The sequence below is a fragment of the Caretta caretta genome, chromosome 10 (genome assembly GCF_965140235.1).
Source record: "Caretta caretta isolate rCarCar2 chromosome 10, rCarCar1.hap1, whole genome shotgun sequence".
In the NCBI taxonomy this organism is placed as follows: domain Eukaryota; kingdom Metazoa; phylum Chordata; order Testudines; family Cheloniidae; genus Caretta; species Caretta caretta.
In genome coordinates this window covers 13,489,875-13,515,513 of record NC_134215.1, presented here as the reverse complement: position 1 = coordinate 13,515,513, position 25,639 = coordinate 13,489,875, and the positions used below count along the sequence as shown (strand labels likewise).

General features: G+C 43.4%; 1 protein-coding gene across 1 annotated transcript in view; it reads right to left on the bottom strand.

Moving 5' to 3' along the window:
* Positions 1-25,639, bottom strand: part of ADAP1 (ArfGAP with dual PH domains 1) — a 102,952-nt gene that overhangs the window by 60,582 nt on the left and 16,731 nt on the right. The window contains exons 2-4 of the mRNA XM_048867025.2: positions 24,926-25,056; positions 22,414-22,505; positions 8,657-8,739 (exon numbers count right to left, since the gene is read on the bottom strand). Coding sequence (XP_048722982.1) covers positions 8,657-8,739; positions 22,414-22,505; positions 24,926-25,056 — 306 coding nt within the window. The remainder of the gene's footprint in view (positions 1-8,656; positions 8,740-22,413; positions 22,506-24,925; positions 25,057-25,639) is intronic.

The window sequence follows — 25,639 nt, the reverse complement described above, 5'->3', positions numbered from 1 at the left end:
CAACAACGTGATTTATAGGATTAAAAAAACAAACAAACGAACAAGTAGCACTACATTAAATTCCACAGTAAAATTGCAGAAGGCTGAACTTTTCATTAGACGAAGCTGTTTTACTGTCAGTTTGTGCTGTATTTAAAAGCACTTGCACCCTCTGATTTGAAACACACAAGTCACTTTCTTGAATTGTGTTGATGATGTTATTAAATAACAAAACTCTACACCAGGTAAACTGTTGAGCAGTCCATATTTCTCCTGTGTTTGTAGCTCACCAATGGGATTTCTCCTTCCTATACCCGGAACGCTGACCCTTTAAGAACAATGAGCCAGATCCTTCTCTCTCCTACACCAGTGCAAGTCAGTGAAGCTACTCGGCATTTACACCAGTTTAACAGAGAGCAGTATGTGATCCAATTACTAAGCATATGCCTTTGGATGGTAATAGGGTATGTAACATTTAAAATGTCCCCCTCTCCTTGTTGTCACTCACTCTATGATACCCCAGTCTTCAATAGCAGCTCTCAGGCTTTAATATACTTAATTGTGAGGCAGGGCAGTGTTATTATCACCATGTTACAGAGGGGGAACTAAGGCACAGAGAGACTAAGGGACGGTCTCAGGTCACACAGGAAGTCCGTGATGGAGCAGGGAACTGGTTGTCGATCTCCTACATCCCAGGCTAGAGCTGTGACCACTGGGAAATCCTTCCTCTCCCACTCTCCACAGAGATTGTTTTACCCACACACACGAACACCAGAAGTGTCGTGTCCTTGCTACCCGTTACCTGCCACATACAAATATGATGCAAGGTATTTGTATTCACTAATTTTGCCCAACCACATTTACATCAGCAGATGGCAGAAGATCTCTCATCTACATTCTACACCAGCATCACTTTGGCAGACAAAATACTTGAGAGTTCTGTCCTAAGCTGTGCTGAGTTTACAGCTAGCATAGGTGAGGCTGGGGACGCCCCAGGACTGCTCTGGGTTACCCCAGCTGCAGCCAGCTGGGGAGGAGACAGAGTGCTATGGGTTCTGCCCCGCTCCCTCCTTCCCTTCGGCACATCCACTCCTTTGGTCAAGTTTACAAAGGATGTAGAGAGAAGCGGAGATGGTACTGCACCAACCCCTCCTACCCCACCCCACGCCATTTCCACTTAGCCCCTACAGCTTTCTTCAACCCCCAGTGCAGCTAATACACAATTGTGCCCTGACTGCCCACAGTTCTCACCTAGTGGTGCTATGAATACACTTCCGTGACAGTGCTCCAGTGGTCTACAGCAATGGTTCATAACAGTACAGCTCACAACAGGAACACAGCAGTGTTTGGGGCTACAACTGTACTATCCAGGCATGGTTTTTGTAATATGTGTAACTCACAACAAGATCAATAGGATTTAAGCACAGGCATTGACAGAACTATGCAATGCTTCTTACACTCAGCGCAACGTTGTGAAGCTTCACAACATCTCACACCGCAGCAGGACCTCAGCCTTAGGGCATTACCTTAGTAGCAACACAATGACAGCCCTGACATGAATGGTTTAGTGCAGGCCAGAAGATAATCAGGGGTAAGTTTCAAGGGCCTGGCTAACTGGAGCCTTCTAAAATCAGCCTTCCATTTTACACACTGGAATGCAAAGAGGGCTCTTTTTTTTTTTCCTAGCAATATGTTATATATACATTCTGTCCCATAGATGCTTCATCCGTTTATCTGCCCCTCTCAGTTCATCATGTTCCAGGCTACAACATTCTGGAGCATCTATAATGCCATCTCCTGCAGAGCGATCGCAAGGCAAAATAAATCCCACGGAGAATAAGCGGCTTTAGCGCCAACCAGCCTTGACTCCTGACAACATCGCCTCTTGTCCTATAAGGCAGCACTGCCGTGTCAGCCACCAAGATTAAGATGATCTTAAATCTTGCCAAAACAGATGAAAGCTAGTGACTATAATCCCCAAATAGAACATCTCTACTGCATCGGTTGTGATCTCCACAGCAAAAGGGAGTTAGGCACCTGACCTTTAGGCATCTTTGAAAAATCTCAGCCTGTATAAGATGCATGATGATGATGAAACAGGAGGAGGCGGGGAGGGAAGCGAAGGATGGCTGCTCCCACCAGAGAAGGGCAATAGGAGAAGGACAAGGGAAGCAAGAGTGAAAGCTGGAGGGAACATTTAAAGCTGGTTTAGTTGCCGTCAATCATTTCATTCTAGTTGGCTGGGGAAAGTGTTTAGTTAGACAACAGATTCATTTTGTTTGATCCTACGGGTATAGGAAAAAATTGTTAAATAAAATTACTGATGTGCATAGGGTTGGTTGCATTTGCCTGTACAGGTGAAAGTACAGTGTACGTTACAGGCAGGGATCCCATTAATGTGCTGGTTTCAGAGGAACAGCCGTGTTAGTCTGTATTCGCAAAAAGAAAAGGAGTATGTGTGGCACCTTAGAGACTAACCAATTTATTTGAGCATGAGCTTTCGTGAGCTACAGCTCAAATAAATTGGTTAGTCTCTAAGGTGCCACACGTACTCCTTTTCTTTTTATTAATGTGCTGGACTCCTAAATCCTAACACTGGTTAACAGGCAGAGCTGAGAAAGAGAGATGTTACTGCCTTCCTTGGCATACACATATACAGAGGCAGTTCTGTTAGCTTCCCAAGACACAGATTAGCCCTCTCAGAGAGAGCACTCACTATATCAAGCCTTTGAATGGATGCTTTAAAGATCCTAACAGTGAAGTCAAGTCATTTCTCCTTGCAAGGATCAAGTGACTTACTACCCCCCACTGAAGAGAGGAATCACCAGCTCTCCCTTCTTGTTTTCTTATGTTAAAGCAAGTACAAAGACGAGCTACACATGCATCCTCCAGAGTATCCCCTTTACCGGTCCTAGGGTTCAGCATGTGCAGTAACACAGCATACAAACGGCACTGGCCAGGCAGTGATTTATTCGGGAACCCAGGGACAATAAAAGGGACAGTTGGAATGCTGGTCATTTTCAGATCAGTTAACTTTTCCCATTTGTATCCATCACCAACTCCAAGCCATACATCCACACTGTTCTCCTGCTCTTTGCCCAGCACGCACCAAGTGCTGCAACCTTCATCACTTCAAACTATTGTAATACTTTTAACCCCGAAGCTGGCACCCCCTCCCTCCTCTCACCATACTTCTCCTTGGTCACAAATATACATGCAGCTGATTAAGGGTAACACTTTTTCAAAAGCACCTAAGTGACTTGGCTTTCAGTGGGATTAAGGCTCTTTTGAAAATGTTCCCCTAAATGCTGACAGCTAACTATGATATTCCAAGGGAAAACGTTAAGTTTTTCAAAATGATTGAACGAAAAGTGAAATCCTATCTGATGACTTCTGGTTCCAGATCTTCCCTATACTTTGTTTGGGATTATCTCCATCTGAGTTCCAAACAAATTCAGAGCTCATGCTCCATTAAACTGAGTTAAAGGGAATAACGATCTGTAGACTGACAGTAATTTAATCAGCTCGTTTATCAAAAGGAACTAAGCCAGGCTGAACCACACACAATGATATGAGACACTTTAAAACTAGTATTATATGTCACTGTGCAACGAATGTTTCAATTGCCGGAGGAATGCAAACTTTCAGCATTAATCTAAATTACTGAGATGCAAATAGTTCTTTGCCTCAAAATTTGGTGAGGGTGAACAAATTATTTAGCTCTAATACTACATTTGAAATTAAACAGCTCCCGCAGATCAAAGGTATAACTCAGTTAAGTATCCATAGCAGATCACTGAAGCATTTAATTGCTGTTTTGCTAATCTTCCTGCGCCATCTGAACTTGAACTGACTCCTCACTCTACAATCTATGGGGCTCATATACCCATTAACGATGGTTCTTCTGAAGCAATGAAACCATCCGAGTGTGGTGTGCGTGTGTGGCGGGGGAGAATCGAAGCCTGGGAGCTGAAAGATATGGATGTAGCTGGGAACACCACGAGGCCTTGCACCTGCAGAAAGAAGGATTTATTTTAATAAACGTTAAACTAGGTACACTGGATGTTGATTTCTGAAACCTGCAGACCCTTCGGGGGGGGGGGGCTAAAATGGGTGGGGACGTGCTCTGATGGCACTTGGGGGTATGAAATCAGAGCAGCAGTGCAAGTCCCATCTTACTCTGGCTGTAAGAGTGAATTCTCCCCCCCCACCTCACCACTCCTATCCCCCCAGGCAGACTAACCTAGCAAAGGGACCCAACGACAGCTGGCTCAGGGGCTCTGCAAAACCTCTATGGGAGCAGCGATGGAACCTTATATTCCCTGCACAGCCCTGAGTCCTTCCTCTTCTTGCTCTCTGGCAGCTGTAGGGTTTACTCACATCCTCCTGGCAGACTCTGTTCCTGCTTCCCTGTGCACCTCAGTCCTGACTTGCAACATCTGACATTCCAGTCCCGAGACTCCTTTAAGCTGTGACTGTCAGTCAGGCTGCAGTAGTTTTTGTTTGGCATTTACAGACTCTAGACAATCTCTCCCCAAAGGCTGTTCGGAAACAGAGGAAGCTGAATTTCTGATGAGGGCTTCAAAAAAATACTTCTCGTTATTAGACTGGCTGGAAAAGGACCTCGCTTGGAGCTACTGAAAGAAAAGCATTCTCCTATTTTATATGCAATTATCGCAAAGATATTAGAGCACAAAATTGCCCCTGGGATTGGAAGATGGAATTAAATCTTCCAGCGAACACCAGGAAATGGATCTTGATGTCTCTATTAGTAGCAAAATGTTTCGTACTTGGAAACTGGCAATCTAGCGCCTCTCCAGGGAATTCAGAATGGTGAGAAAAATAGTCAAACATAGTGTTAAGGGGGAAAACATAACTTCACATGGAAGACAAAAGAGGGAAAATGCACACTTCAGTGAGATGGTTGTGATATAAGATACCTTTTGTATATGAGGTCATTAATGAACACCAGCGGCCCAGATCCCCTGATGTGTTCCTGCAGTGCAAAGAAGCCATAAGCATGGGGCCACCAGCCACATACTGCTCATTCCAGCATATGGGGAATTGACCAAACTGGTGTTGTGGTTCGTAAGCCACGTCACTCTGGCATTTGGTGGGAGGGGAATGGCCGGAGCATGCAGTGTGGTCAGGACTAGGGCTGGTTGGAAGTGTTGCACTGAAACCGTTTTTTTCGATGAAAAATGTCATTTTCTGCAAAATCAAATCATTTCAGAAACTGCGCTGATTTCAAAGAACAGTCCCATGGGAATAAATATTCTCAAACGAAAAGCTTTTTCCTCTGGACAAATGTTCATGAATACTGAAATGAAATTTCATTTCAGAACTCCAAAATTTTGCTTCATAATTTTATTGGATGGGTTTTTATCAGTTTCAAATTACTTTTACATTATTTCATGAACACGTCAGGAGCAGCAGTGCATAATTTGTGGCTTCTGTTGAGTCGTTGACACAAAGCGTCAAACTGTTTCATAAGAATAGGGACAGTAGAAACTTTGATCTAGAAAAACAAGATGAAATATTTCAATGTGTACTAAGCAGCAACTGCCTTTAATGATTGACAACTAATAAATAAAAAGACTATTTCAAGTATTACATCATATTATGACAAGTCAGCAGCACATATTAGACACTACTAGTACTGCCATGTTATGAAATAATGTAAAAATTATAAATATAACAAGAAACACATTAAAATGAAATTTTGGAACTCAAATCTTTTGGAAATTCTGATTCATGGGAAATTTTGAAAATTCACTCTGATTTGGATCACGAATAAATTTTGAAATTTCCAGTGAACTGAAGATTCCAAGTTTCAGCCATCTCCAGTCAGGATTTTCCTCAGTCTTGACAAATGGCAGTTGATCTTGGAGCCATTTGCAGGCAGTGTAAACTAGAGCAGCTCTTAGGCTGCTCTAACTTGTGCCACATGACCAAACTGACATGCAGCAGGCCTAGGTCTGAGGGACAGTAATGTATCTAACAAGCTTTTTTGCAACCCCATGGCTGATTTGTATTGTGCATTCATTGGCCATAGCTGCAGATCTTGGCTAATATTTCTAGATTACATTTGTAACTAATATACATGGGCCCTGTGTCAGGTCTTAACTGTGACAAATTCTTTTCCCCTCCTCCCCCCCAAAAAAAGACAAGCTAAAAACATAAAGCAATGCATATGCATGTAGTTGCATTCCTTTGTCCAGAGACTGACAGAAATGGTTGTGATGTTCATTTAAAAATGTCTCATTGTTCTATTTTGCTCTCTATTTAATTTTTCATGAAGACTTTTTAAAAAAGCAAAAAAACCCAGAGTGCATCAATATGTGCTTAAACAATGCATAGCTTTTCCTGACTAATGAAGTTATCAGACAACGCCTGTAAAATATGCAGCTAAAATTAACTCCTGTTTGAGTCCTTGCTACAATACCTATTTAGAACTCTCAAAACACTTAGGCCCCAATCCAAAGCATAGCACTTAAGCACATGCTTAGGACATGCTTTCAGCTTGGAAAAGAGGAGACTAAGGGGAGATATGATAGAGGTATATAAAATCATGAGTAGTGTGGAGAAAGTGAACGAGGAAAAGTTATTTACTTGTTCCCATAATATAAGAACTAGGGGCCACCAAATGAAATTAATGGGTAGCAGGTTTAACACAAATAAAAGGAAGTTCTTCTTCACTCAGTGCACAGTCAACCTGTGGAACTCCTTGCCTGAGGAGGTTGTGAAGGCTAGGACTATAACAGGGTTTAAAAGAGAACTGGATACATTCACGGAGGTTAAGTCCATTAATGGCTGTTAGCCAGGATTGGTAAGGAATGGTGTCCCTAGCCTCTGTTTGTCAGAGGGTGGAGATGGATGGCAGGAGAGAGATCACTAGATCATTACCTGTTAGGTTCACTCCCTCTGGGGCACCTGGCATTGGCCACTGTCGGTAGACAGGATACTAGGTTTGATGGACCTTTGGTCTGACCCAGTATGGCCATTCTTATGTTTTCTTTCTTATGCTTAACTTTAAACACCAGTCATTTTATGGAAGTTAGTGGAATTACTCACGTGTTTGAAGTTAGGCATGTAATTAAAGTGCCTTAACACTAAAGATTAATATTCCGTGGATAGTAAAGTGTTACTCTGTGGGTGTGTATTGTACATATCTTAGTTTATATTTTTCAAAGCTGTCTAGGGGATTTATATATATAAATATATATACATACACCCTTCCCCATCCATTAAAATTAAAGGACTGTATATAAATCTGCTAGGCAGCTTTGAAAATCTGAAATACACCACTTTTATACACACACACACTCTCTCTCTCTCACACTAATATGTACATTACATATAGTGACATATAACCATAAAATGGCATAGCAGAAATTCTTTGAACATAAGCTGGGAATACATGAGGTCAGATTTTAATTGTAGCTCTATTAGCAGCAAACCGCAGGTGCTACCTGCTTATTATTAGGCTCCACAAGCAGCATGAAATTAATAGTTTAACCTTTTCGTCACTAACATGGTCCTTGTTAATATAATTATTCCGGCGCCATCCATGCACATAGCTGGTGTAAAAAAAACAAAAAAAAAGTACAGTATAAATACAGAATAAATTCAATGCCACCTTCATCTGATGAAAAGAAAAGAACAGGAAGCCAGCCAATTTTATGTCTCCTTTCACGTCACCCACAACAGCCTCAAAAGTAATGTTCGCCAAATCCCATACTTCCACTTAAAAAGATCCCCAACAAATTCTTCTGAAGATCCATCTGCTCCACAAGTCAATCTGTCTACAAACTCCACAGTTCCTCGCTGTATTGTATTGCATGCGTTGATTGGAACTATTTGGAGGAGGGACTTCAATGGCTGCATGGAAAGCCTTTTCAACGGTACACTTGTTATGCCATGGGCTTGACCCTGCTCCACTGAAGACAATGGGTGTTTTACCATTGACTGCAATGGGAGAAGGATCAGTCCCTATATACATAAGTAATAACCTCCTGGCCTGAAGTTAATGGGGAGGTGGGGTGGATCCCACGACTTCTGAATCAAATCAGATGGCTTAGCTATCATTGTGATAATTCTAAAGAATAAACCCCCTATTTCTTTTGTTAAAAACAACAGTCAACTTGCATTAATGGCACTTAAACGTTGGCTGAATTTTTGACCCTAACCACAAGAGCAGGTACCTGTGGGTACACACACACACACACACACACACTCACCTTGCATGAAAAACAATTTAAAAATATTGCCCCCAAACACTTATCTACAAAGACATCACAACAAACCAAATGAGTTAATAACCCCACTTCATCATTCCCAAAGGAAAACTCTTCCTGGTCATATCCTTACCAAGTAGTGACCTATATTTTAATTCCTATTAACACACCCAGCAACCAGAAAGTATTTGTTGGTCACATGCATGGCCCAAAGCCCACTGAAGTCAATGAAATGACCCCTCCATTGATTTCATCGGGCTTTGAATCGGACTCTGAAGTCTCGACCCAACCCCAAGGGGAGTCTTTTCCCAAGGAGTTGCACTTTCCCCTCCTGTTTAGGGAGCTGTAATTTTTCAGTGTTATAGAAAAGGAGACCATGGAAAGTAAATGGATGCTTTTGTACACAGCAAAAATCATCCGCTGAGAATTTCTTTCACTACCTGCAGAATAAGGCTCTTGCTTCTCAGTGTAAATGAATTCTTTTCTTTCATATTTGGCTCTGATCCACTGTTCTCGTAGCAGTCTGAAAAAAAAAACACAGAAAAGGAGACATAGTCCAGAATAAGCTAAAAAATAATTTATGATCATTAATTCTTCAATGGAAATGTGAGTGCAAGTTGAAAGCCCTCCAAAAATTAAACTGTACATGAGCCGGAGTCATTGGCTTGGCTTGGGTTTCCTCTGTTTGTCAGTTAGACCACAAGTTGATTCTTGTGCCCACAATTCTAATGGAACTTTTAAAAATGTATATGCAAAAATTAGCAGAGTAACTCAGCATCTAGCCTCAGTGCAAGATGTCCTTCTTAACATAAGAGTAATTTCAAATATTATTTCATTTCAATTTGGAATGCTAGGCCAGGAAATACTTTTGTCGGATTGAATTCTTTAACTAGGGGGATCAGTCCAGGAACAAAAGGAGAAGATTGTCTCTACGCTGCTGGTATAGAGCAGAAATCAGGCATGCCAATGACAATGCATTTAAATGGTTGACTTTTCAGCAATTAAAGATTGAGAGGTATCGTCTCTTCTCAATGCCTGGAGCCTATGCAAAGAGATCTCTGTGCATCAGGATGAGACGGTACTCCTCAGTGTAAAAGAGCTGAACTCGAAGCGCATAGCAGAAAACTTTGTAGAAAACCATCCGTCTATTATTAAATGCCCTACATTTCCAACTGAAATCTCCAGAAAGGAAACTGGTGTCATTTATACTGCACACAAGATCTTTATTTTCAGAAAAACATTTAGATCAAAGATTACAAATAAATTAAAATAAAAAAGTCACTGCTAGCATTAATGAGGGTATTTGGCCTGGAATTTGCTGTAGCCTCAAGACTGTTTTAATTGTTCCTAATTGTCTATTGACCTACAATCTTAAGAGCACCACGTGTTACTCCAAGTTTGTTTCTTTGTGGGCACATTTAGAAGTAGGTTATACTGATCTCAGCAAGAGTATCACTCAGCAATGACCTCGTATTGGGTTAGATTTGCTCATCATTTGCAGAACTCATGGCACTTCAACCCCATCATATCTGTGTGACCAAACAAATAATGTGTTCATGGAAGGAGAACATATGTATTATGCTTTTATGAAAATTAAACACAGTATCTGCTTGGCATAACTTCCTCATTCTCAAAAAATGCTTCAGAGGAGAAAAAAAGTGTTAATTTTTTTTAAATTGATATATTTGGATACAGAATGCTGAGATAGCTCAAATGATATCAGACTTCCATTGCATCTGACCTCTCTGCCTTTTCCCCTCCCTCTTCCCATCCACTTGTTCCTTCCTTTCGTTTTTTGCCTCTTTGTGTATGTCTTTTTCTTTTATTGTTACCCCAACCTTAATGTATTATGTCTGTGTAATATTGCCTGATTCTGTATGGTCTGGCCTTGCAACTTTGACAAGTTGTAAAGTTGCGTCATTGCATTATTTGATTGGATAGCCTGTGAAATGTGCAGTATTTGGGTAGCACCTACAAGCTGTAATTCATTTAGCTTTTGTTTGTATTTGTTTCCTTATGAAAATGAATACAAAATTCATCATAAAAAAATCATTTCTAGCTGCAGCAAACAACTTAATCAAATTTACAAGAGAATATTCATCCATATCAGTAGGTATAATCATTTCCTGGTCTGTAAACGTGGGGATAGTGATATTTCTTTTCTCCCATCCATTGTCTGTTTTATCTACTTAGATTATAAACTTTTCGGGGCAGGAACTGACTCTCGCTATGGGTGTGTCTACACCACAAATGAAGGTGTCACTGGAGCATGGGTCGGCACATCCATGCTATCTTTAATCTAGCAAGCACAGGTAACAACAGCAGTGTCAACAGGGTGGCATGGGCTAGCCACCTGAGTTCAAGCCTGCCAGGGAGCTTGGCTATGTACTCCGGGGGCTGACCCATACCAAAGCCCACGTCACTATGTCTATGCTACTGCTGTTACCCAGGCTACCCAAATTTAGGCTAGCATGAGCATGCCTAACTGCGCTACCACTACACCTTCACATGCTGTGTAGACATACCCGGTGTGTACACACAGTGAACAGGCCAACTGGGCCCAATCTCAGTTGTGAACTCTAGGCATTACTACAATATAAATGTATTGGATCTGCCTTTCCCCCTTTGCCTCCAAATCCCTTTTTGTCTTATTTTCATACCTGATCCTTAATTGTTAGGTTTGTAGCTGTAATCCAGACTGTAAACTCTGCAGAGCGGCACAGATCTTGTCTTCTTATGTTTGTAAAGGGCTATGTCCATCTAGGAAGCTACAGACCTATTACGCGACGTAATCACAAATACATTTAAATTTTACTATCCTACTATTTTCTTCAGTTTGGCTGTTGCAGAAGGCCAATATCTCCTCAGCCAAACTAAAACCTCCACACCTGCTACTCTTTCGGGGATGAGGGCTGGTACCTGTGGCACAGCTTAGAGAGACACTGAGGGACCAACGAAAACCATCAAATTCAGATATGGTCATGTCCACAGCTGAACATTTGAGAAGCTGATCACAACTGAATCTTTGAAACTTTTCAAACAACACTAGTCAGAATTTACCTTGGGGAGGAAAATTCAGAGCACCCACATTAACTTCAATGGAGTCTGCTAATTTCAATAGGAGCTGCACCCGCTTCGTACTTCTGAAAGTCAGGCTTCTTATGTAGGTGTTTAAATATGGATTTAGGTTCACGTACACAAGTTTGAAACACATCCCCTTACTGTACAATGCAAATTCTACAGCAGGAATTTTAGGTCATCCGTACACCTTAGGAAACACTTTTCTACAATTCTGTATTTTCTATGAAACTGGCAATGCTCAAGAATCTATGTTTCTACACACACCTGCAGATGTGCACATATTCATGAGCCATTATGCTGGGACTCCGACCTGTTTGATCAGGGCTCTGCATGAGCAGGTCAGTTGCAGGATGCACTCTATACGCTTATTTGGCTGTTAAGGCCTGATCCTGAGAGGTCTGAATCATTTGCAACTCCCAAGGAAATCCTGGACCCATTGAACTCACTGGCAAGATTCCTATTAAGTTCAGTAGGGGCTGGATTTCTGCGCTGGTGTGAGCAGGAGTTGTAAGTGGTTAGGACCAATGAAGCCTTAATTGAAGGCTTCAGAACACAGAGCCCACTGATTTCAATGGCAGTCCTTCCACCGTTTGCACTGGACTTTGGATCAGATCCATGTTTCACTTTAATGAACCCTTGGGGCTGCTCTACATATGTGCTGTAAACTTATTTCTGCATGTTTGATTTTAGCTGTATTTACCATGATGTAGGCTCTACATAAACTGAACTGAAGGGTAAAGAAGTAAAGAATTAAAGAAGCTGGGACAGACAATACATGCCAAATAGAGAACCAAATATGGAAAACTCCCATTAACATGAATAGGACTTCTCTAAGCAGAAATAATGGCTGCCATTTATTAGGTTTATAGTGACCAGTGGGCCCTGTAATGAGGTTGATATTTCTAGGAATGATCCAATTTCTATTTCAAAACTTAGAAGATACACAGCTTTTGCAATCTGATCCAAAACTTACAGCCCACCTAAAGTCTGTCAGACTGTTAGATACAGGGAATGTGTCATTCCTAGCAAATGACTAGAAGGATGGTAGTGGGCTCTTTGTTCTGTAATTAACACAAGAGCAAACTGAAATAAAAAATCAAAATGAGAGCAAAATTTAATGGAGGAGAAGAAAATAGAACAGGTCTTGAATATGCTACCACTAAAATAAATGGAAAACTCCCATTTGAATGAAAGAGATGGCAGAGCGAGAGGTCAAAGAAAGGGTCAGATGGCATTGTGCTTGAGAACTCGAAATCTCAATTATTTTTTTTTACTTGTTTGCTTTTGGAAATGAGAATGTGCCATTGACAAAGTAGATGGTTTCAGGTCAAAGGGACAGCAGCAAAGGTTCCAGATGGAGTCAGTTGAGTCATTTTAGTTCTGAGTCAGATGCCATTTAAAATGAAGCAAGTAGCTGGCACAGATTCAGGACAAGTCTCTGTCTAATAATGTTTTAAAAAATACCACATCACAGGAAAAATATATTTATGGAGGTGAAATTAATAGGAAAGAAACAGATGTCTTCCTCCCTTCCTCACTGCTTCAAAGTCGTTTTCCATTGAAAATATAAAGCAAAAACACTAGGAGTGTCCAATAAAGAGCTGGCTGGAGAATAGGGTATTTTCCCCTTGAAAAATATTGATGAAAAAAATTCATTTTCTTCCAAAAAAAAATAATAATAAAAAAATTCCATGGAACATTTAGGCTTATTGTTGAAAGTCCAAAACCTTTTGGCTGAAAACGTAAAGTTTTGGTTGGGAAACATTGAAATGAAATATTGGGTCAATCCAAACAGAACATTCCATTTTGGAGCAGTCTGACAAACTGTGTCTGCCTGCACCGCCACAGTGCTTCATGGGAGGTGTAATTAGAGTACCTTATGCCCCCAGTCTCCCTTACTGCCAGGCTCCCTGGTTGGACTACATCTTCCATGATGCCCCGAAGTCTCCTATCTTGCATCATGGAAGTCACCTGGCTCTGAGGCATCATGGGAGATGTAGTTCAGCCAGAAAATCTAGCCCACATAGGAGAATAGGGACATAAGGCACACAAACTATGATTCCCATGTAGCACTGTGGTGGCTCATGAGGATGTAGTTCAATGTTGAATCAAGCCAAAACAAAGCCTTGTGATTTGGGAAATGTCCTTTCTGAATTGAAAGGTTTGGTTTTCAGGTGCTGGGTTTTTTTGACAAAAAGTTTCCACAGAAAGCAGACACGTTTCACAAACAATTTTGTTTAATAAAAACACACAGTTTTCCATCAAGAAACAATTTTGACTGAAAATTTTCAACTTGCTCTAATCCAATGCCAATTTTCCTTGAATAAACGGTCTCCCTCCAGCTTCAGTGTCACAGATATGAAGAATTCAGAGTAGCAGCCGTGTTAGTCTGTATCCCCAAAAAGAAAAGGAGGACTTGTGGCACCTTAGAGACTAACGCATTTATTTGAGCAGATCCGATGAAGTGAGCTGTAGCTCACGAAAGCTTATGCTCAAATAAGCTTGTCAGTCTCTAAGGTGCCACAAGTCCTCCTTTTCTTTTTGGAGATATGAAGAAAGAAAAGCAACCAAAAAACACTTATACTCTGGTTAAAAACACCTGTTCAGTTAAAGTCATTGCATAGGGACGGGCCAGTTAAACACCACATCTGGCTCACAGCAGCATTGTTTTTTAAAATGGTGAGCATTTGGGTTAGAAACGTGCAGGAAACAGCCTGTGTATCTGTACTGTTTGTAACCCAGAACTCCTCCGTGAATTAAATAAATCAATATGAATGAATAGTCTTTAGGATTCATGGCAAAAGACAAGATGATTTGTATGGGGGGGGCAGATTCCATAGCACTGAATCGAGGAAAGTGGGTAGATTACAAGCAATCATGTGCCAGTAGAAGTTACCAAATTCAGTCAAGAGTTTCAGAAATGACCAGTGATTCTGGGTGTCCAGCCTGAGACACCATAAAGAGTTCTGATTTAGAAAGTGCTGAGCATCCCCTCTCTGAAAGCAGGCCATTTTACAATGTCTCAAGTTGGGCAATGGTGACTTTTGAAAATGTTGGCCATAACACCTTAGTAAGTAGGCAAGAGTCAGGTATAAAATGTTTTATGGCTAAAGGGAAAGAAGATCTTGTTAGTATCGTTACCAGATTCCAGTAGCATTGGCTATTGTCACGTTTCCATGACAGTTGTTTTCATAGGCTCACAACTTTCTGAAACATTCACCCGGGGAAGCGACAATTTGGAAAGAGTGCCTCAGGGCCATACGTTGATAACAACTAGGGTTTGCACAGAGAGCGGCTGACAGTATGGCGGCAAAGCAATGGAGAACGGCAACTGGTTAACTCTGCAACACGTGCAGTGTGTAGTGGCCCACATCTACCTGTAGGTAGCCCACAGCCCTTGAAGAGTCTAACCTCTCTTGCACCAACCTATGAGGCTGGTTGCCAAACCAGGACTGCACTGTGTGCACCAAGCAGGACTTACTTGGACATATTATTTGTATTACAACAGCATGTAGAGAAGGGGCGGGCAAACATTTTGGCCCGAGGGCCACATCGGGTTTGCAAAACTGTATGGAGGGCCGGGTAGGGAAGGCTGTGCCTCCCCAAACAGCCTGGCCCCCTGCCCCCTATCCACCCCCTCCCACTTCCTGCCCCCTGACTGCCCCCCTCAGAACCCCTGACCCTTCCAACCCCCTGCCCGCTCCTCGTCCCCTGACCACCCCCTCCAGGGACCCCCCACCCCTAACTGCCCCCCCGGGACCCCACCCCCTATCCAACCCTCCCTCCCCCGTTCCCTGTCCTCTGACTGCCCCCCAGGACTCGCTGCCCCTTATCCAACACCCTCGCTCCCCACCCCCTTACCATGCCGCTCAGAGCGGCAGAACTGGAAGCCGCGCCGCCTGGCCGGAGCCAGCCACGCTACCCGCACAGCGGCATAGCTGCGGGGTGGGGGGACAGCAGGGGAGGGGCTGGGAGCTCGCCTCCGCGGCCGGGAGCTCAAGGGCCAGGCAGGATGGTCCTGCAGGCCAGATGTGGCCCGTGGGCCGTAGTTTGCCCACCTCTGACCTAGAGGCCCCAAACTGAGACTGGGGCCCTGCTGTGCTAGGGGCTGTACAAACACTTAGCAAGAGAGAGCCTCGGACAGCTCACAGTCTCAACAGACAGAGCGCGAGCGGGGAAACACATACAGAGATGGGATACGACTTGCCAGTGCTTATAGAGCAAGTCAGTGGTAAACTGGGAGTGTCACCCAGTTCTCCCGATTCCCAGTCCAGGGTCCCAGTCACTGGACCTCACTGCCTCTCCTCAGTGCAGCTTAAGCCCGATGTAGCAGAGGTATTTCTGGCTAGGTATAGTAGCACCAAATTGGTGCCGGCGTTGTATGATGCTTCTCTGCAGGTTGGACCTGAGTACCTAGGTGAAATGCCAAAAGACCCCTCGTGGGATGCGTTCAGATTACAAAACAGAAGACGCATAGAGGCAAATAAGAATGGAGGATTTTTTTCTTTTTAAGTTTGACATAAGACTTCTGCTAATTGCCTACAGTTTCCACTGTCAGGTGCCACAGGCTCATCTGACCAGACACAGACCCCCTGTGGCTTAGTTTACCATCCAGTCTCCCTGTCACACCCTTTTTAACGGGCTGGGGAAGCCAATTTTCAAACTCCATCTTCTGTGTGAGAACTGCCTGGCTTAAAGATACAAAAACTCAAATAATAATAAAAAAGAGGTGTATTTTTTGTGAAAAGGCCACCTGTTGTGTGATTCAAGTATGGAAAATTCACAATAGCACAAACATGGGACCTGGCTAAAAGAATCATGTGGCCTGAGAGACAAAGGAGCTCCCGCAATGCTCCATATCCTGATGATTTATTGAGCCCCAACAACATGCTCAATGCTGTACAAAGTGTAGAAGACACGGTCACCGTCATCATAGCTACCTATATTAGCTAATGCCCATTTATGATGGTTTCAGAAGTTCTCACTTGCTTATTTCTAAAAAAAATGACTACACCAAATAAATAAATCATCCTCCGCAAACCACCACTGGTATCTCATGGCTGGTGCAAAGTGCAATCAAAACAATTACACTTCTACGAAGCTAGAAGTCATTCTTAATAGTTGCTTAACATAGACAGACTACAGCGGCATGGCTAGAAAGAACAACACAAGTTAGAATGCACCGCTAGAACCTGGCTTAATAGGCCTAATCCAAAAGCCTTTTCAAGTCCATGGGAGCCTTTCCCTTGTCTTCACTAGGCTTTGGCCCAAAAGTGGCTATGTAAATGGGTAGATAGTCTTCTCCCTTAGCAGATCTATTCCATGCATGTTTTCACACCTGCTGCCTTCAGAGACATAAACATGGTCTACTGCGTTTGCTCTTGTGAGGTCTGAAGACGCAACCCAGCTGTGAGTGTGAGAGCTGGATCCTAGCTCTGTTTGCAGAACATCAACAGAATGGCTTTCTAAATTCCAGTCTGTTACATTTGTGCAAATCCACTTAAGGCAATAGAGTTACACAGTTGTAACTGATGGCATGATCTAAAAACAATGGGATTGCATAGACAAGAGGGAAACAAATTGGGCAGAATTTGGTACACAGAAACCCCATTACTGATGCTGCTACAGCTGCTGCATGGACAGGGGAGGACCCAGCTTCACTTTCAGGGCCCAGCATGGGTTTGCAGGGCTGGTAGTTAGGGGAAAAGACAAGAACAGAACAGAAGAAGCGAGCATCTAACGATCTGTGAATTGAGCATATTAAACCTGGAAAAAATATCAATAAATAATCATAGTTGCTTTTTCAACTAGAGCAGCGCTTTGAATGACTGAACACATTTTTAAAGTACTTATAACTGCACAATAGCAATGATATTAGAAACCACTATTTTTCTACCTATAATTATCTCTTTTTATATTCATAGGACTATCCAGGGCATGGACCCTACTGGGACATTGCTGTTTCTTGGATGATTTGAAAGCACCTGACCGCTCTGGCTTGTCATCTCATCATACCCCAGGTACGGCAACAGCCCATGGTACTTTGTACTCTTATTTAAATCTAATGTGTCCTGCACTCCCACCAGAAGCACTTGGGCACTGAATGCTGATTCATTAAAATATTATGTTGTTAAAGATGAAGGGCCTGACGCTGATTTCACTCACATCAACGTAAGCCTTGAATAACCAAGATCAAAACCTGGTCCAAAGAAACGTATAGACTGAGGCAACACACTAGATTTCACTTATAGCATTAGTCATGCCACAGCAGGATTACAACTCAATCTGAAGATCTTGCTGCTGGTAAGTACTGAGTGAAGGTGTGGATTTAGATCCACAGAAAGTAAAGCCATATACAGAGGGGCGTTTCTGTATTTTTCTAATTGGTTTTCAGCCAGCTGTGTCGGCAAATTAAGACTTGTCTTTGCCTCTGTTGATAAGTATTGGTAGGCTTCCTTCTTCATCCACAGCTCACCTCGGGTACGTCTACCCTGCAGCTGGGACTGAGCCGCCCAGTCCAGGCAGACAGACTCACACTAGAGAGGCTCAAGCTAGCAGACTAAATAGAGCCGCGTGGATGTTCCAGCTCTGGGGGAGACTCGGGCGAGCCACCTGAGCTCCGACCCCGGGGGTCAGGTGGCCTTGAGGCAGGAATGCCAGAAGCTCCTGAGAAGTGGAGCCCCGCCCCTTCCCCCTTGAGTCCCAATCCTTTCCCCGCCGCTCCACCCTTTTCCCCGGGCCCCGCACGCCGCTTGCTCCTCTCTACGCCGTCCCCCTCCCCCGCTCTCCCTTAAGACTATGCCCTCCCACTTTTAAAAGTGATGGGGCCATGGCCCCCTGGCCCCTCCGTTCTGGCTCCCCTGACTTGAGGGCTCCAGCCACTGCCCGACCTACCACCCGAAGTGCAATGTCCACAGCGCTATTTTTACTCACACTCAGCTCGTGTGAGTCTGTCTACCAGGGCTGGGAGGCCCCCTCCCTGCAGTAGACATATGGTTAGAGCATGATCCTACAGATCCTTACTCACCCTTGCAGTCCTTGCTCATAGCGAAGAGCGAGTAGCCAGAGCTTAGCCTTTACCAGTAGGACCACTCCTGCGAGTCGGAGGCTGCAGGAGCAAGCACGTCAACCACAGCTCAGACAACCCTCCATGTGTGACTGTTTCCTGAATAGCCCTCGCTCCATGCTTGCAGTGCCTCTGCTCCCTAGCAAAGGGGGTCGGCTAGATACTGCAGCAAATCAATGTGCGTAATGAACACCCGACCTGGATTCCTTTGGGCTGCCAGATGACCGATAGCTGTTTTCCTATCCTAGCCCCTCTCTAAGCGTCACTTGCCCCAGGCCACTCATGTACATCACCTGTAACTTAAACACTATTGAAAGCCTCTCCCAGTTTCACCAGGAACAATGGCTTGTGGCCTTACTATTCTTGATGTTGCTAGCACAGTTTAAGAAGCTGGCATGTAAACACCCAAAGCACATGGAATCACCTGAGAGGACGCTACAGAGCATATGAAGTGCATTTGTAGACAGGGTTCCAGGTGTGTTTTAAAGCACAGTGTTGTCTAATTTTGCTCAAAGTACAGACAACACAGTGAATGAAACACTGCCAGCATCTGGGCTCTGTTAGGCTTTCCCCGGGCAAGCCTGAAATGCAGCTAAGAGAGCTAGACTAACTGGGCTTGGAAACAGCTGCAGACGTGGCTATTTGTCCTAGAGTGGACAGTTTGCGCTTCTGGCTACAGACTACCCTATAGTCTCAATTGCATTGGTATCAAGTAATTTCTGTCTTTGCTGGTAGGAGGACTGGATTTCAGACCACTTTCCTCTGTATCACAAGAGAGGCTAAACCAGGAAAATTAACATGACGAATGTTTTGTACAGAATCTTTCAAGAAGCTGTAAATAGACTGGCAGTTTCAGTCCAGCAATGCAAGAGAGAAAATCAGCAGCAGTTTCCTCTTGCACATGCACGGAGCTGAATGGTGGTGACCATTCCCACAGCAGCTAAGCCCTGGGGATGAGCTGAGCTGCACCACCCCAATGGGGACTCTGGGAGACCTGCTTCAAGGGTGTTACCAGGTCTGTAAGAGGATAGAGGCTGTTGAACCATTCAGTAAGGGGTGCTCCCCTCCATAGCTGGCCAGCTCGGCTTGTCCGGGGGGAAAAGGAGTGACATGGCCTTTTGTGGGGGTCTAACAAGAAGGAGTTCTTGTTTGACTGTGGCTGGGAAGTCAACAGGGAAGGTTCTTGTGTCCTCCCTTCTCCATATGCGCTTGGGAGGCCAGACACTATCTGAGCCCTTGCTTGGTGTCAACAACACCATTCTTAGAAGAGCCCTGTCCCGTCCTTCGGCACAGTGCAACCTGTCTGAAGGGACTGCCCCAGGGGTGAACAAAAACTTGGCAATCCAGCCAAGACGTGTCTTTAACCAAAGGTCAATCAAAACTGTATGAGAAACCTCGGGGATGATTATGTAAAGTATTATTGCCACCACTTGTGAATAGGGAAACTGGGTCAAAGAGATTCAGTGGCTTGCATGGGGAGGCGGGGGTCTTGTCGATTCAGCATGGGAATGGCAGGCAGGTGGCACCAGATTGTGTCACTGCTGGGCTGTGCGACCTTGGAGAGGTCACGTCACTTTCTCTAAACCTCGGTTGGGATGCAATCACATTTACGTAACTTCCCGGGGGGGCTAGGAGGCCTTATTAAATAATAGGCCTTGTCTTCCAAACTTATTTGTGAAAGTAGCTCTTCATCACAGGGGAAATCCCACTGACGTTAATGGGACTCACTCACACGAGCAGAATTTAAAAGGTCTGGCTCAACATCTGATGCATGTAAGCAAAGCATTAAGGTCAGGCAGAGGCAGGAACAGATCCTGGCAGGTTCTGAATGCCCGGCCCTGTAATCAAGGCTCTGGGCCATGCTCCCTCTATGGAGAGGCAGAAAATTTGGGCAAAAAAGTAGCAAATTGTAGAAATATCATGAATTTGTAAAGACGCACTTTTTCCCCCCGTTGAAATGACTTTTTGAGATGACTGAGCTCCAGTGTTCCAGCCGGAATTCTGTTATTTTTCCTACAAATACAATGGCCACAACTCTAGGTTCTTGGGTGATGTTTTCCTAACCAGTCCTTAGAAATGTGACCCTCCAGGATGAATGGGGCTCCAATTGTGCCCTGGGGGCAGGCTGTTTGTTTTATCGTTTGGTGTCACTCTTCTGAGAGGGAGCAGGCTTTTTTGCGGAACAGTAACAAGATGAGGTTGTTTTCCATTTTACAGCATTATTGTTCTAAAGGAGTCATTTACAGTAATTTACTCAAATCATTTCTCTAACTGTAAGTACTGGGATCTGATACCAAAAATCATATCAGACCAAAATCATGATCTGGTAACACTTTGCAAATGAACAATTCTCTAGTGCCAAGCCAAGACAGACTCAACCTGGTGCTTCCAAAATCCTACACTTACCATTGGTATTTTAAAACAAGGGTTGGGGAGAAAAAGACACACACAGATTCTAGCACACAATAAGAGAAATCAGTTAGGGATCCCATACACTCTCCCTCTCCATGGAAGATTTGTTTTGAAGAGAAAAAAAAAAGATAGAAAACTAAGAGAACTAACTTTTCTTGACAGCTATAGCAACAGGATTAAGAATCTAGTAAAAGCAGTATCATGCACATGGGTTCGATCTAGGACTTACTGGGAGGTATTTTCTGGTCTGCTTTAGGCAGGAAGTCAGATTTGATATTTAATATGGGCCCTTCTGTGAATCCTTCAATCATTTCCCCCACTCTCAGCAGGGAAGCAGAGCCAAGGCCCCAGCTTGAGAACAAAGGGAAAGATGGCAGGTGGTAGGGTTAAGAGTTACCCTCTGCAGACAGGCAGAGCCCTCAACTTGGACTGACAAAGGGACAGAGAGAAAGAGCCTGGAATGGAATCCAGAGCAGTTTGGCTGGCTGATTGCACTGGCGTGGCCAGATGGACTGCGTCTTAACCTTTCTTTGTACTAACCCAAGGACTTCCGACGCTGTGTTCCAGTTCACTAATAACCCCTACTCTGTTTTTAAAAGGCTGCCAGGTGTCCCTGCATATACTTGCTGAGGTACATGGGTCCCTGAAGGATGCACAAGTCCCTGACCAGGAGTCTCTCTCAGTTGGACTCACTGGGCAGAGCTCCCGGCATGAAACAGGAGTGCCGGAGCCTAGAGGCTCAGTCTCATAGGCATTGAGACCATGTAGCCCCATCTTAAGTACAAGTATGACCCCTTGGGGAGAGGGGAAGGTCTGCCAAACAGAAGGGATTTTAAAAGCTGGAGCATCCATGTCGATCCATGACAGAGTGACAAAGTGGTGCTGTCATTTGCCGATTGGCCAACACTATAACCTCATTCCTGGAAGTACTGCCTTCCAGGGGCCCAATCTTGCAGAGTGCTGGCTTCAATTGGTGTCAAGGGCACACTGGACTTTGCAGGATTGGGCCCTAGAGATGGGTCTAATCAGACAAGCAATATAAACAGATTTTCTCCCCTCCCTTCAAATGCTGAAGCAGAGTAATTTTGGGCATACTATGGCACCTTTGTCATGTTGGATTCCACCACTCTAATAATCCCAGCCCATTGTGAGTGTTTACCCGCATAGTACTATGTAGAGTCTCTCTTTTATTGTCCTATCCTGGAAGATTATGTCTTGGGCATATGATGATAGCTTTGACACTACAGAAAAGAGCATCTTTGTATTACAAACAACAGCATAGCATCTAGTATATCAGATGGTAGGGCCATGTTTTCATGCAGAAGGGCTATTTTAAAAGGTGGGGGAGGGTCTAAAAACCATAGTTAAAAATTCCTTAGAAACTTGGAAGGGTCTAGGGAATGAGCAATCTATTGACTCTTCCCTGCCCCATCCAACTGTAGTTATTAAATAAAATCTCATGCGTAGTACTAGCCTCCCATATAAATCCAGAGGAATGGAACTTCTCAAGGCCCTTTATAACTGAAACCCCGCTGGGAATTTAAAACCAAACCAAACCCTGAAAACTAAAATATTACAGAGGCTGCAGTTGCACAAACAAATAAATGCTGTTTACAGTGAAAATATTTAGTTACTTACTGACAGTCAGGAAATGTTGGTTTGTAATAAAATGGTGGTATTTTAGATTCATATCTTGCTTTTGCTACATTGTTTCCATTTGTGGCCATAAACTGTGAGAGGGAAAAAAAAAAAAAGGAGAGAAAAAATTTAGCAATTTTAGCTCTGGTTCTTTCACCCATCTCTGGTTCAACAGAGTAGTAACAGTACTCAATTCTGCACACACGTATGGCAACACTCCATTGGGGCTTCTTATGGAAGGACGTGCTAGATCTTGTAGTCGTGTATCTGCAGGATAGGATCCATAGATTTCCATTTCTCTTAGCAGCTGCTGTCGTCAGCATGATGCATCATTCATCAGGCAGTTGGCTATATAGGCTGCTACAAACTTGGGAACAACCTCTTCCATCAAGGATTGGACATTTCATCCCCGGGTCCAAATTCTGCCCTTGGTCACATGTGTGATCCCCACTGGTTTCATTGGTAGGTGTAGGTCAATGCATGGAACTAAGGGCAGGTCTCCCCCATTTCACACTGGCGGATTCTCCAAGCCAAACTCTGCCTTAACTTGGCCATGTTCAAGGGCAGAATCTGGCACTGAATCTGCTCCCTAGCATTTCTACCCTAGCCAAATGACAGTCAGAAAAAGATCCTCTGATTTTATTATTGTTTTAAAAAAAGCTGTACCTATTTTTGCTCCTTGGGAAAGATTAAGTTATCGGCATAAAAATGAAGGGTGAAGCTTCTGTACAAAGCCACTCCAGTAAGCTAAATCTCCTGGAAGAGCCCCCTGCTGTTGATGGTGCATGAGGATGTGCAGGACTCAGCAATTAGTTTGTGTCTTAATCCAATTCTGGCCCGTTTGTTATACAAGGAAGCAGAATTTAAGAGCTATACTGACAAGAGCTCTTGCAATTCACACGAGCAAATGATTACCCTGACCAGCCTCTAGGTCTCACAATGCTCACTCCTCATAGGTACATGCCTTTGAGGAGTGCAATTCCTGCTGCTATACAGCAGAGAGAAGGAGAAGCAGCTGTTCCCCTGCCTCTGACACTTCAGTGGCATAAATGTAATTTGCACTCAGAGGTGTTGGCAGGCAGAATTTAGTTGATCAACACACCACCCCTATTTCACATTCAGGGAAAATGAGGATCAGAGAGGTTATGATCAAGGGATGAAATCCTGGCTCCATTGACCCAAGTCAATGAGAATTTTTCCATTGACTTCAGTAGAGCCAGGATTTCATGCAATTTTTTCATAAGTGGCCTCTGAGTTTGGGTGACCAGCTCAAGACGCCTTGTGCGTGATATTCAGTGGTACTGAGCACTCACAACTCATACTGAAGTCAACGAAGGCATGGATGCTCATCACTCCTGAAAAATCACACCCAACATGCCTCAAACTGGCCCCTGGAATGGAAGAATCAAGGAGTCAGTACCCACTTTTGAAACCCGAGGCTTCCATGACCTATCCAAAGTTTTACGCAAAATCAGCATCACAAGGAAGGCTAGAACCTTTCTCTCCTGGAGAATAAACTACAGGAAGTAGGTTGAAGGTTGGCAGTTTAGTTTAAAGGTGCTTTTAAACCTTCATCCTACAACTACCTCAGCAACAACATTAGAAAATGGACTTGTTTGCTGCCCTTTAACATGATTAGTCAGTCTGTCATGGCAGTATCTGTCCTCATTCCGTTCTGTTCTAGGATAGAAAGTGCTAAGCTGAAAACTCTGCAGTGATAGACACATACCTGCTCACAGAATTCAGTACAAATTCAATAATAAACAAACACAGAGAAAACCTCTGCACTCTATGAAGCTGTATTTTGTCTCAGAGATTCTTATGCATTCAAAAAACATGAGTAAAGCCCCCAAAATCATGACATTTGCATAAAAACCACAAGTCTCTAAAAATAACGATGTTAGGGTGTTTTATATGGATTGAGGCTTTATGGTTCCTGTATTCTAACTTTTCTCTATAGTCATGAAGGCTGGAAACAAATTTTTTTAAAATGAAAGCTCATTTTCTCATGTATATCACATGACTCCAGGAGCTGGGGCTTTAAGAAAACACACCAATCATAGGACTCGTGATGAAATTGAGAGTTGGTAGCACGGCTCATGCCTTGGAGTACAATATATGTGAGAGCCTACAGGTTTTCTAGTTAGATTTATTATTATTAGTATAGCCCCACAGCCAGCTAGCGAGGTGTTTTTCATACAGAGAAGAGTTAAGGTCTCTGTCACAGACAGCACAATGTAAAAGCCCAATTCTGCAAGATGGGATTCGAGGGCTTTCAGGCCCTAAATAGCCAACATACTAGAGGTGATAGAATGCAACTAAAATAACATGAGTCAGCAGCAGGACTGGTTAAAAATTTTTGAAATTTGCAATTTTCACACACACACACACACACACACACACAGTCAAAATTTCTATGGGAGAAAACAAAATGTGCCCAATATCGCTGCTTGTCTGAGCTTGTCAAAAATGGGATCACATTTTTTGTGACTTGTTAAAAAATAACGTATACCTCAACTTGAGCATCATCCCACGAATCTAAACGGACTGATTTCACTTTGCTGACTTGCGGGATATTGCGATGGATTCCTGAACAATTTAAACAGATAAACACTCCTAGGGTATGCGATGCCCAGTCTGGATCTGAAAGAGAAAAAAAGGAAAAAAGGAAAAGTATTGGTTTGGGACAGCTAATTGGAGTACAGAATTTAGCGAGGGGAAAAGTGGACTAAAAGAGAGAGTGAAATTTGGAGATCTCCCAGAGCTCAGAAGGGCTTTATGATTTTGAAGGCATTTAATGTGCAAATGTACATGCAAAAGGAAGGCAAGTTTGTGGGTCTAATTTACATTCAAAATTACCATGTGAAGGGCTCGTTTATTCACACAGTTACTGGATCTGCATGCACAGTCATAGTGAACCTAACCACTGTAACGTTCATCTCTCTTCATTGTCAGCATTTGTTCATGAAATGAAGAGGAGAAATTCCAACTTTTGTGATAAAAACCTACGTCCCACCGAGGTGCTCAGGCACTGAAGAAAACAATTATAATTATAGTAGACACATCACAATAATAATAATCATAAAAAAAACCCATACTATTGTGCCAAGAAAAAGCCGGACAAAAGAGACATCATCAAGGGGCTGGATTAAATGACCTCTTGAGATCTCTTCCAGCCCTATGTTTCTCTGATTAAAATAAAGGAATTCTACACAGGGCCCCAAAG